The 12,643-nt window shown below is 40.8% G+C and overlaps 1 protein-coding gene across 1 annotated transcript in view; it reads left to right on the top strand.

Annotated features, from left to right (window-relative positions):
- HEPACAM2 (HEPACAM family member 2) overlaps positions 1-12,643 on the top strand; it is a 137,916-nt gene that overhangs the window by 97,153 nt on the left and 28,120 nt on the right. Inside the window, 1 exon segment of the mRNA XM_033931129.1 lies at positions 1,784-2,080. Coding sequence (XP_033787020.1) covers positions 1,784-2,080 — 297 coding nt within the window.

The raw sequence follows: 12,643 nt of genomic DNA, 5'->3' as shown, positions 1-12,643 counted from the left end.
ATTAAAGCTAAAGAGACATATGATCAAGAAACTTTCATTTTACTTTTGTGATTATGATAAACATACCGAGGGCCTCAAAATAGTACCTGGCGGGCCGCATATGGCCTCCGGGCCATGAGTTTGAGACCACTGTTAGAGATGAATACGTGCATATGAGGGCAATGCTTATATTGATGTTCAGTAGCTTAATGGTTAATGCAGCGACCTGAGAACTGGGTTCAATTCCATTGCAGCTCTGGACAAGTCAATTAACCCCACGAGATACAGGAAAACTCAACTCCGCGCAAAGCAGAGCAAAACAAAAAACAAGTGGGGAAGGGACTGTACACATCAACCTATAGACCAATTACAATTTACTGAAAATATTCCCGAAAACATATTTCATATGTAAAACACCAAGCCTTATTGAGAGTCCTCGTTTGCTTATATCTTTGGACCCAACACCGTCCGTGTTTCGGCTTCCACTAGAAAGCCTTCCTCAGGGGTAGACTTGTGATCCAGTAGATGGCGCTGATATAATATATATCCAAAGAAATAGCTCTAGGCTTGTAAAGCTGTGCTACATGACTTCAATATTAACTCTTGCAGGAAAAAACTGGCAGTTGGATATACAGTGGTACCTTGGAATCCAAACTTAATCCATTCCAGAACCCTGTTCGAGTTCCTAAATGTTTGAGTTCTAAGACAATTTTTCCCATTGAAAATAATAGAAACTGGATTAATCTGTTCCTTGGTCCCACAAACTCAGCAAGATCGTGCCCACCTGGCAGAAACACATAGGCAGCAAGATCGGCAACGGGAACTGCAAGCGGTGCCCAGCCCAAAGCTTCCCTCCCAGGCGGAAACAGGAAGCTGCATCAGAGGGCTGAGCAACGCTTAGAATTCGTTCAGATTCCAAAGCAGCATTCGGATTCTGGGGCAAAATTTAATTAAAAAAATAGTATGGATTCCATGTTGTTCGAGTTCTGGGGTGTTCGGATTCCGAGGTACCACTGTATATTATATCAGTGCCATCTACTGAATCACAAGTCTACCCCTGAGAAAAACTTTCTAGTGGGTCCAAAGATATAAGCAAACGAGGACTCTCAATAAGGCTTGGTGTTTTACATATGATGAAATATGTTTTCAGGATTATTTTCAGTAAATTGTAATTGTGTACAGTCCCTTCCCCACTTGTTTTTTGTTTTGCAAGTCAATTAACCTTCCATTGACCCAGGTACAAAATAAGTACCTGCATATAATATTTAAACCGCTTTAATTGTAACAATAGAAAGGTGGCAAATCAAAGCCCATCATTTGTGAAATGTTATGTTGAAGATCATGTTTTTCATTTGAACTTGTAAAAAAAAAAATGCAATCTTTTAATATGTCCCTGAGAACAGCCATTAACTGACAGCAAAGCTGACTCAATCTACGGAATATTGATGAATTTCAAGGGTGGACTCTGATTGGTTGCTTTACTAGCCTTCATCCCAAAGACCATTTTTGATAGCAGTTGCAGAGCGTCACCCCAATTAGAAGAGCACTAATAAAAATTAAGCATTCAACCCACTTTACAGTATTAGATATAAATGAAGACTACCAAAATAAAAACCAAATGAGCAAACTTTAAAAAGGGGTATTAGCTACAATATCACGGGTTTTATATTCTGCTATGGCAACCAGTCTTGGAGAACAGTTTCAGAGCCAGCCATAGAGGGAGGGTAGATTAGTAGGTATTTGCTGTCCATGGCTAAGTATGTGGCGTACTTTTAAATTTTAACATTTCTGTGCTCCATTGCAGATGGACCCTATGGCCTGACAGTAAATTCAGACAAAGGACTAAAAGTTGGGGAAGTGTTCACCGTTGACATTGGAGAAGCCATCCTGTTTGATTGCTCAGCAGATTCAAACCCACCTAATGTTTACTCATGGATTCAACGGGCTAACAACACTACACAGATCATGAAGTATGGTCCCCATTTTGAGGTTGCGTCTGACAAAGTGGCCCGTAAAGCAACAGATTATTTGTGCTGCGCCTACAATAATGTGACTGGGAAACGAGATGAAGCACAATTCACGCTTATAATCACTTCCATAGGTAAGCTTGTTCATTAATCAAAAGATACAGGGATCCTCTTACAAAGCTGTGCTAAGCACTAACTCATGATTACCACAGTGAAAAATGACTTAGCTGGAGCATGCTGAGACATCCTGTGGTAGTGTTGGGATGTGCGTATGTTACCCACGCACTAAAAAATAAATTTTGGCACTGGGGCTGAGTTTGGGGATGGAGAGTGGGTGTGCCGCAAATCAGTGCATAGGCATTGCCATGTGCTAATTAATTAGTGCAAGTTTCGCATACAAGTCCATACCACCTAAAGCAGGGGTGCCCACAATTTTTGGCTTGTGCGCTACTTTTAAAATGACCATGTCAAAATGTACTTTTAAAATGACCATGTCCAACTTTTTCTTCCTCTCTCCTTGCCCCCTCCCTTTTATTTCTCTCTCTCCCTGCCCCCTTTCTTTCTGTCTCTTTCTTTCTCCCTGCCCCCCACTCCCCCAAGCCACCACTGCCGATTTCTCCCTGTGCAGGGCAATTCTATAACTACAAGTGTGCAGTTACACATATTTTATTTATTTTAGTATTTATATACTGCTTATAGCCTAAGCGGTTTATATTCAGGTACTGTAGCATTTTCCCTATCTGTCCTGGAGGGCTCATAGTCTATCTAATGTACCTTGGGCAGTGGAGGATTAAGTGACTTGCCCAGGTCACAAGGAGCAGCGAAGGGTTTGAACCCACAACCTCAGGGTGCTGAGGCTGTAGCTCTAACCACTATGCTACACTCTACATATCTTGCAAGTATACAGTAAGTGGTGCCTTAATTGTCACAGTATGTGTGCAAGTGCACTAGCTATTATTCTAAATAGTATTACCTAAGTACAATAGTGAGCAATTGCAAGAGGCGTACACTTGGACAGAGCAAGGGCGGTCCATGGACAGTGAAACGTTTCTGACAGGTCACCAAATGATGCACATAACTTAAAGAATACTGGGCATCCAAATAGTAGATGACATTTAATGTGAATAAGTGCAAAGTGATACATGTGGGAAAAAGGAACCCAAACTATAGCTATGTGAGCAGGTTTCTACATTGAGGATAGGTTGAAACCTTCTGCTCAGCGTGCAGCAGAGCTATGAAAGTAAACAGAATGTTAGGAAGTATTAGGAAAGGAACGGAGAATAAATTTGAAAATATTGTGTGCAATTCTGGTCATCACATCAGAGAAAAGATGCAGCAGAATTAGAAAAAGTACAGAGAAGGATGACAAAAATGATAAATGGGATGAGTTAGCTTCTGTATAAGGAAAGATTAAAAGGCTAGGGCTTCTCAGCTTGGAGAAGAGATAGCTGAGGGGAAATATGAAATCTTAAAATACTGATGGAATAGAATGGATAGATTTTGAAACGCTTGTTTACTCTTTCCAAATATGCAAGGACTAGGGGGCACGCAATGAAGCTACTAAGTAGGGAGAGCAAACTGGAGAAAATATTTTTTCACTCAATATGTAATTAAACTCTGAATTCATTGCTAGAGAATGTGGTGAAATCAGTTAGCTTAGCAGGGTTTTTTAAAAAAAGATTTGGATAATTTTCTAAAAGTCCATAAGCCATTATTCTGATGGTTTGGGAAAATCCACTGCTTATTTCTAGTATAAACAGCATAAAATCTGTTTTACTCTTTTGGTATATTGCCAGGTACTTGTGACCTGAATTGCCAACTTTTGGAAACAGGATACTGGACTTGATGGACCTTTGATCTAGGCACACTTAGGGCTCCTTTTACTAAGCTGTGATAGGTTTTAGCATGCGTGCGCTGAATTACCCCGCGTGCTAGACACTAACACCAGCATTGAGCTGGCGTTAGTTCTAGCCACGTAGCACGGGTTTAGCATGCGCTAAAATTCTGCGTGCGCTAAAAAACGATATTGCAGCTTAGTACAAGGAGCCCTTAGGCATGTCAACTTAGGCCATCCATTGATTGGTCATAAGCGGGCAATTAAATTTTAGCACACCAAAATAGAACTGGTGCTAACATGCATCTCATTGTGGCTCCTAAATTGAGGCATAAGTCATAAGTAGTCATGTGATTAAGAAGAGAAATGTACGTTTGTAATGAGTTGAGGTGAAAGCGTTCCTGTTTGTGGGTGTGCCGCCATGGAGTCCTGTTCAAGGACTACTCGTTCCAATGGGAGGCTGCTTGTTGTTACAGAAATAGTGTTGTAAATATCTTCCTCTTGACAAAGCTGAAGAGAAACACGTATTGAGTGACTACATACTGTCTCGAGGAAGTTTCTGGATTTTAATATAATGGATTGAATTTGGAGTGGTGGATTGTGAACTGATTCCTGTGTTTATGAACTGATTCCTGCATTAATGAACTATGGATTGATGAACTATGGGAATTTTTGTTGGCGTTTGTGTGTGGGTGTTACATGTGAAGAGCACTAAGCACTTTGGATTTGCAGCTGAGTTCAGGACTTTACGAAAAACTTCTCAACGAAGATAAGTACCCCTCTACTTCTATAATGCTGCTATTTTTTGCTGCTATTTGAACTGTTATTTGAACTGTCTATTGATATAGGGGGAGGAGTGCTTAAAGCTTGATTAGGTAGAGCCCTGCACTCATTTTTGAATATGGTTGATTGTTATTTAGTATGATGTATTAAATATTTTTCATTGGATAAAGAAACTTTTTTCTGATTCTCTCTGTAGAAGAATATTGTATTTTGAATAAGAGAATCTTGTTTATATTGATCAGATACTCCCATTTGTAGTGAGTGTCCTAAATTGAGGCACCATGTTATAGAACTGCCCTTAGGGATCATCGGGTTCCGCTAATACAGTGGACTCAAACTTGCGGTCCGCCAGGTACTATTTTGAGGCCCTCGGTATGTTTATCATAATCACAAAAGTAAAATAAAACAATTTCTTGATCGTATGTCTCTTTAGCTATAAATTACAATATTATTATTAAGACTTAGCCAAAAGGAAAGATTTATAAACTATAAAGAGTTTTTACCTCATGCAAAATTGTCATTTCTTTAATAAGACATTAAGTATTTTTTTCTGAGGCCTCCAAGTACCTACAAATCTAAAATGTGGCCCTGCAAAGGGTTTGAGTTTGAGACCACTGCTCTAATAAAACTGCTTATTGTCAGAGTGTTAGCTTCTCAGAAAATGTAACCGGTCTTGCCTACATATGAAGCTCAATCATTTATTATTAAGGCCAACAAGGATGACAGGTGGTTATTGTTAAGAGGGACCCAGAGTACACCTGGAATCTCTACAGTTTCAGACACCTTAGGCAGAAGCTATGTCGCAGCTCTGTACCAAGCAGCACAGTCTCAATTTAAAAATTACAGTTATTGATAAGGGATATAAAGCAAACACAGCTGCAGCAGTTCATCAGAATTTGTAATTAATTGAAAAGGGAAAGTAAATATGTGCATAAGCTTTGTACAAAAGCCTTGATACCCTGGTATTAACTGGCAGATATTCTTTTTTTTTTAATTTTTTTTAATTTTATTTTATTTTTAATACTTTATTTATCATTTTAATACATCCTATATACAAAGATGTTTAAAGAAATACAGAAATATAGTCTCTTAGTCATAATACAAACCAAGAATCGAAATTTAAACATTCAAAATAAATCATGTAATACAGTCCACAACCTGGAGAGAAAAGACAAGATGAAGAAAAAACCCCTCGGGAAATATACAAAAGAAAAATAGAAATAAAGAAATAGAGCAGCCTGATCTTATCCTATCCAAAACAAATCAACCGCATTATTAACCTTTATCATTCGGACTGTGTAGAGATACCTTTACCTTCAAGGAAAAAACCTAATTGGGCAGGTTCGAAGAAAATATATTTACTTCCCTGATAGGAAACAAAACATTTGCAAGGAAATCGCAACTGAAAACTTGCCCCCAAAGCAATCACCTTTGATCTATATAGCAGAAATTCTTTCCTCCTAGATTGTGTCCACCTCGAAACATCAGGAAATATATATACCCTTTCTCCCAAATAAGTAATCTGCTTTAAATTAAAATATAATTTAAGCAACATCTCTTTGTCTTGAAGAAATACCAACAAGACCAATAAAGTTGCTCTTCCCTGAGTTTCAATATCAGAAGACTGCAGTATAGCGGAAACATCTAATTGAGCATTTTCATCCACTAAAGCTTTTTCTTTCTGCACTTGTTTTAAGTAATAAATTCTTTGTATCGGAGGAAGACTTACTTCAGGTACATTTAGAACATTCAACATAAAGTTCTTAAACAGTTCCTGAGGAGACATAAACTTGGCAACTGGAAAATTAAGAATCCTCAAATTTAAATTCTTTTGTTGGTTCTCCAGGTTTTCAATCTTCCTCAAAATCATCATTTTATCTGTTGTTTGTTTAGAAATTAAATTCTTAGTCTCTGTTGTTTCTTTATCTAATTTTTTTAAGTCCACTTGGTGTTGCTGGGTAATAGTTTCTAAGGAGCTTATCCTGGAAGTAGAATTCTGAGTTGTAGTAAGAAAATTGGAACATACCAGGTGCAAATTCTCTATCGCAGTCCAGATAGAATCCAGGGTAACAGCCTGTGGTTTCACCAACGGTCCGAGGAGGGGGATACCGGCCGGCTTTAGTACGGCTCCTGCTCCTGCGATGGAATTCTGGACTCCTACAACCTCCCCGACGCTGGTTACCAACGGCTCCTCTCCCCCAGAACGCTGACTCTCCGACATCGGAGTCAGCGTGTCTGCTGTATGTTTCACTTCTGGGTTCACTTCGGAGAGTGAATGAGCCTCCCCCCACACTCCGGGGGAGCCCTCTTGCCAATTCCTCTGCAACGAAGATTCTCCTGGGATGGGAGGGGTTATCCGGTCCTCGTGGGCTCAGCGAGAGAGACATCTCGCCGTCCAAGCTGTGGAGTTCCCTCTCCACAGCAGCGGAGGCGCCCAACATGGAAGGAGGAACTGTGAATGCTGTTATCACAGTTTGCCTCGGCGTCGAGAAGCCCGAGGTAGGTAGAGGGATACCCCTCGTTTTTCCTCTTCTTTTAGGTATTGAAATATAACGTTGAAATCGAAATGAAGAAAATTTTCTCCCAGAAGAGGGAAGTGCTCCTCTCAGCGTCCTGCTCCAAACGCCATCTTGTCTCTTAACAACTGGCAGATATTCTTCTGATAATTCTGCAAGTATATTCTACAAAGAAATGTTGGATTAGAGAGAAGCGGGAACTTGGAAGAGAGGTTCAGGGTAGAGGTCTGCACAGGAACGGGGATCGCGGGAATCCCGCGGGTCCCGCGGGAATCCCCCCCCTAACCCATGGGACTCCCATGGGGACCCCCCTCTGGTCCACGGGACTCCCACGGGGACCCCTCTCTAGCCAACGGGACTCCCACAGGGATGGAAAGCTTTGGAAGCAGGGTTCGTCCATATAATATAATGGATGTCAGCCTTAGTAAAAGAGGGGGTTTATAAGTTAATTACCTGAACAGAAAACAAAAAAAGGGTTCCATCAAAGAGATTCCACAAGGAAAACAGCAGCGCAAACACAAAAGAAACTGTGGAATTGATGATCCTGTCAGAAGTAATTGCTGCTTTTTGTAGGGATGGGCGGGGATGGAGGTAATTCCTTGCGGGGATGGGTGGGGACGGAGAGGATCCTGATGGGGAGGGGTGGGGATGGAGAGGATCCTGGCGTGGACGGGTGGGGATGGAGAGGATCCTGGCATGGACGGGCGGAGATGGGTGGGATTTCTGTCCCCGTGCAACTCTCTAGTTCAGGGTTGAGGCAGTGGTGCTGACAGCAGGGCTTGGATTGAAGGTATTGACAATGAATAGTTAAGATGATGTTTTTCATATATGAGGGCCCGCTGAAAGGTTCTCAGCCCAACCAAGACGAGAAAGATGTGGAGCCAGGAAACTTACAAGTTTATTCCACGCTTTTCTCGACACTTCGTTTTAATGATATGGAAGAAGTGTGTCAAGAAAAGTATGGAATAACTTGTAGGTTTCATGGCTCCACATCATTCTCTTCTTGGTTGGGCTGAGAACTTTTCAGCAGCCCCTCATATTTGACTTATAATGAACCTGGATCCTAATTTGGTTTAGATGAGCACAAAATATGACTTTTTGATCAAAGGCAGCATCCTGGCAGCAATTGTTCAGAGTTGGGGAAGAGGGAGGGGAACAAAGGGAAGGTGCAAGGAAGGACCACCGACATCTGAGTACTTGTGTTTTTAAAAAGATAATAGAATTTTCAACTCTGCAGGCAAAACAAGGAATTGTTTGATATAATTTAATTCACAAACTTATATTCCACTGTTTCCAACTACTTTTAGCACAAGGCAGACTCCAATAAATAGCCATTCTTCCAGCATGTGAGCAGCTCTCTTTTGCACTAAAGGAGTTCCCATTTGACCTCTTTGAAGAGAAATCTGTTTACGTTGAGTCTTTGAGTTATTGTGACATATTCACCAATAAAGTAACTTTTTGAACTATACACCCTTGGCTGGCTTTCTGACATCTTGTACTCACGACTTCCTGTTGTGTGTTTACGTTCGTTCTGACATCCAGCAACAGATATCTGAATCAAGGAGGTTATCATTTCATTTACTAGAAAGAGGTTATCCCTCTGAAATAGTACAGCAGGCTTATAAGAGTTCTTTAGAATGATAGGTAGTTAGTGAAACTAAAAACAAAAAAAGGTTCATAATTGAAACAAAAATACATCTAAAAACCCACCTAAATCGGCACTTGGTTAACCTAAAAGACAGGTTGTCTAAGTGCCGATAATCGAAACAGGTTTTAGACATATCTAGTGGTAGCTAGGCCTTTTGACTGTCGCTGTGCACCCAGAGCAAAAAGGGGCATTTTTCAAGGAGTGATAAAGGTGGGAGGTGGGAAGGATGTGGGCTGAACAAACATAGTCATCCTGTAGCAATAATTGAAGTTTGACGAGACTGCCAGGGATCTCAAAGTCCCTCCTTGAGGGCCGCAATCCAGTCGGGTTTTCAGGATTTCCCCAATGAATATGCATTGAAAGCAGTGTGTGCACATAGATCTCATGCATATTAATTGGGGAAATCCTGAAAACCCAACTGGATTGCGGCCCTTAAGGAGGGACTTTGAGATCCCTGGCCTAGATGGAACTTATACATTGTGACTTAGACGATCTAAAAACAAGTCTAAGTGCTCAGAAGGTATACAAAGTGACCAGATAATCACTGCAGGAACACAGTACAGACCTCCACACACTTCCCCCAATGATCACTAACCCCCCACACCGTCACAAAAATTGGAATAAAAACGTACATACCTGCCTCCAGAACATCAGCACCTGGCATAGGAAAGCCTAGTAGACATACACAGAGGTAGCTTAACTAGTCTGGTGGGTGGGCTAGTGAACCATAGAGAGGAGGACCCAGGCTCATAAGCCACTCTAACCACTGCATTCATGGTGAAAAATGTGAGCCCACTAAAACTCCCCCAAATCTTACTGTAATGTCATATACGTGCCACCTGCAGCCATAAGAGCTATTGGGGTGGGAAACAGGTGGGTATAGTAGGTTTTGGGGGTCTTACCATGACCTGCAAGGGAGTTGTGGTGAGATGTTTATGTGGCACCCTTTTTGTGAAGTTCATAGCAATGCCCTGTAAGATGCCCCACTATTTTATTGCCATGTCTGGATGGCCAGTCCATCACTTTGCTGCCCCCCCCCCCCCCCACGTCCAAAAGGTCTTTTCTAGGTTTTTTTTTAACTTGGATGATTTTTTTGGACGAGAATGCAGTGTAAAGATAGATGCCATGGTATTCTGGACAATTAGGAATTCCATCGTGTTTTTACTGACCTTAAATGGTTGGTTATTGAACAAATTCCATTGAATTACAGAGGCAATAAATTACAACGCCTAGCGCTACGTGAGCAATTCTGGATTTTTTATTTACAATCTGTTACCCTGTTTTTTTGCTACTTCAGCTTGTCTGCGGTGTTCTTTGCTCACATGTTTAAAGACAATAGACTGTTTTCAGTCCAATTCTTTATATATGAGGTTGCAAACCATTGGACCCCTGAGGAAGGCGTGTTCGCCGAAACACGGACTGTGTAGGGTCCGGTTGGATTTTTATCACTGTATTTTTTTATCATTGTACTTTTTAAATTGAATTTTCATGTTTTTATATGTCAGTGTATAATAAATTATCTCCAGAACATCTGTATTCAACGGGTTTTTTTTTTGTTGTTGTTTTCATCGGTGGATTGTTTTCCCTGTGGATCATTTGGTCTCCCCATTTTTCTTTGTTGTGCTGCACTTAGAAGTTTCTTCATCAAAGCAACAGAAACGTCTGAGAACACAGAGTTGTAATAATCCAGTGAGGATAAAATAAATCAATTGCACTAGTATTTTATATTGCTGTTGATAAAAAGTAAGATCAAACGTTTCTCAACTGCCTCAATTTGGAAAATAGTTTATGAACTAGAACATTAATATGATCTTCAGAGCTAAATGAGCAGTCTAATAATGCAACTATTCGCTGGGGATTAAATGATTTCTCAGCTAAGTGATTGATTTTTTGCTCTCTTACCCTTTGTTTGCTGTGGAAATCGATTGATCTATGAAAGTGATAGAAATAATTGAAAGTACTGGAAAACCAAATATTTATAGCAACAAATTAAGTTTTGGAGAAATACATTAAGGGGCTCATAATCGAAAGAGAAAAACGTCCAAAAACCAGCCTAAGTTGGCATTTGGACGAACATTTCCCCAAAACGTCCAAGTGCCGATAATAAAAACGGGTTTTGAACGTACTGTATTTCTAAACGACCTAGGCCTTCATAGTGCCGCTGAACGACCAAAGCTAAACGGGGCGTTTCAGGAGGAGTGTCGAGTGCGGAAGTGGGGTGGGACGTGGGCCGGCTTAGACTTAGTCGTACAGCATGTATAACCAAAAGTTATACAGCCCAGGATCAACGGAATTTGGACGTTGTGACTTAGACCATGTAAAACATGGTTTAAGTCACAAAAACCCACCTAAAGTCACCAGATAAGCACTGCAAACACATAACACACCCACACACACTACCCCAGTGATCACTGACCCCCCCATAAAAATATTAATCACACCTTTAAAATTCAGCCTCCAGACCATCATCACCTGGCTGCCTGGCATAGGAAAACCTAGTCGTCCAGCAGACATGAGGCTTAAGTCATCTTGGGGGTGGGTTAGGGACCCATAGAGAGGAGGACCCATGCCCATAAGCCCCTGTAATCACTGCATTGATACTGAAACATGTGCACTCCCCTATACACCCCCAAAACCATTTTTACTGGCATATAAGTGGCTCCTGCAGCCATAAGGGCTATTGGGATGGCAGATAAGTGGGGTCTAGGGGATTCTGGAGGTGGTTTGGGGGGCTCACCATGACTTATAAGGGAGCTGTAGTGAGGAGAAGACATGGCACCCTTTTTGTGAAGTTCACAGCAGTGCCATGTAAGGTACCCCACTATTTAGGTGCCATGTCTGGGTGTGCAGTCCATCACTTTGCAGACCCCTCCCACGTCCAAGAGGACTTGTTCTAGGCATTTTTGACTTGGACGAAAAGTTGGATGGAAATGTGGTATAAAGATGGACAATTTAGCGGCTTGGACGATCAGATCAGCAGGACGTATAGTTAGATGATTTTCAAAACAAAAAAAATTTTGGACGTATTTTTCGAAAATTTGTCCTAGGCTGTTTTTTAGTTTGGCCGACTTGCGACTTAGACGCAAATGGACTTAGACGTCCCTTTCGATTATGCCCCTCCACGTTTCACTGTGAGAGGTTTCTTAGGATCGTTGAATGACAACGGAACCCTTACACAGACATAATAAGCTATTCAATATTGTCACTGTGGATTGCTGAGATCCTTTTCTTCTCATAAATAATGACTATTGACCTCTAATGAGATCATATCATGCTGGGTTATAGCACTGCCCATGTCCCACCCATGTGTATGCCCCTTGCAGTTGCATGTTATATAATGTGGGAATAGAGCTCAAGTGCCCAGCAGTGTTCATACAGATTGAGGGTGATTTTGTTTTGAGGTGGTATTCTTCTTGGTGCTTGAATGCTGCATTGTTTCAGAATGCTAGTTTTATTGATTTAGTATAAATAACCACTGATGATTACTTTGTGCATAATGTGTTATATTAGTGTGCTCTCAATAATTGCTGTTACACAAACATGGTTACTACTGTAATGGGGGTTATTGTAGCAGGCAAGGCAAAGGAATGTATAAAGGAGATGGCGGTGGAGATTAAATAGTTGGAAAATAGTTGTCTATCAACAATAATTATAGAACAGAAGTTTATTTAAACCTTCAGGAAGAGAAATATGTTGACAATTCTATACTTACAAAGAGGCTGATCAGACTTTTTTCATGCAAAGATCTTTATATTATACAGTGGATAATAAGGCTGGTCATTTGCTAGTGCAGTATCTGAACAGACATAATGATTGAGAGAGGATTTAGAACAAACCAGAGAAAATATTTCTTCACACAATTAAGCTCCGGAATTCATTGCCAGAGAATGTGGTGAAATCAGTTAGTTTAGCAGGG

The sequence above is a fragment of the Geotrypetes seraphini genome, chromosome 2 (genome assembly GCF_902459505.1).
Source record: "Geotrypetes seraphini chromosome 2, aGeoSer1.1, whole genome shotgun sequence".
Taxonomy (NCBI): Eukaryota; Metazoa; Chordata; class Amphibia; order Gymnophiona; family Dermophiidae; genus Geotrypetes; species Geotrypetes seraphini.
This window is presented reverse-complemented; position numbering and strand designations above follow the sequence as displayed.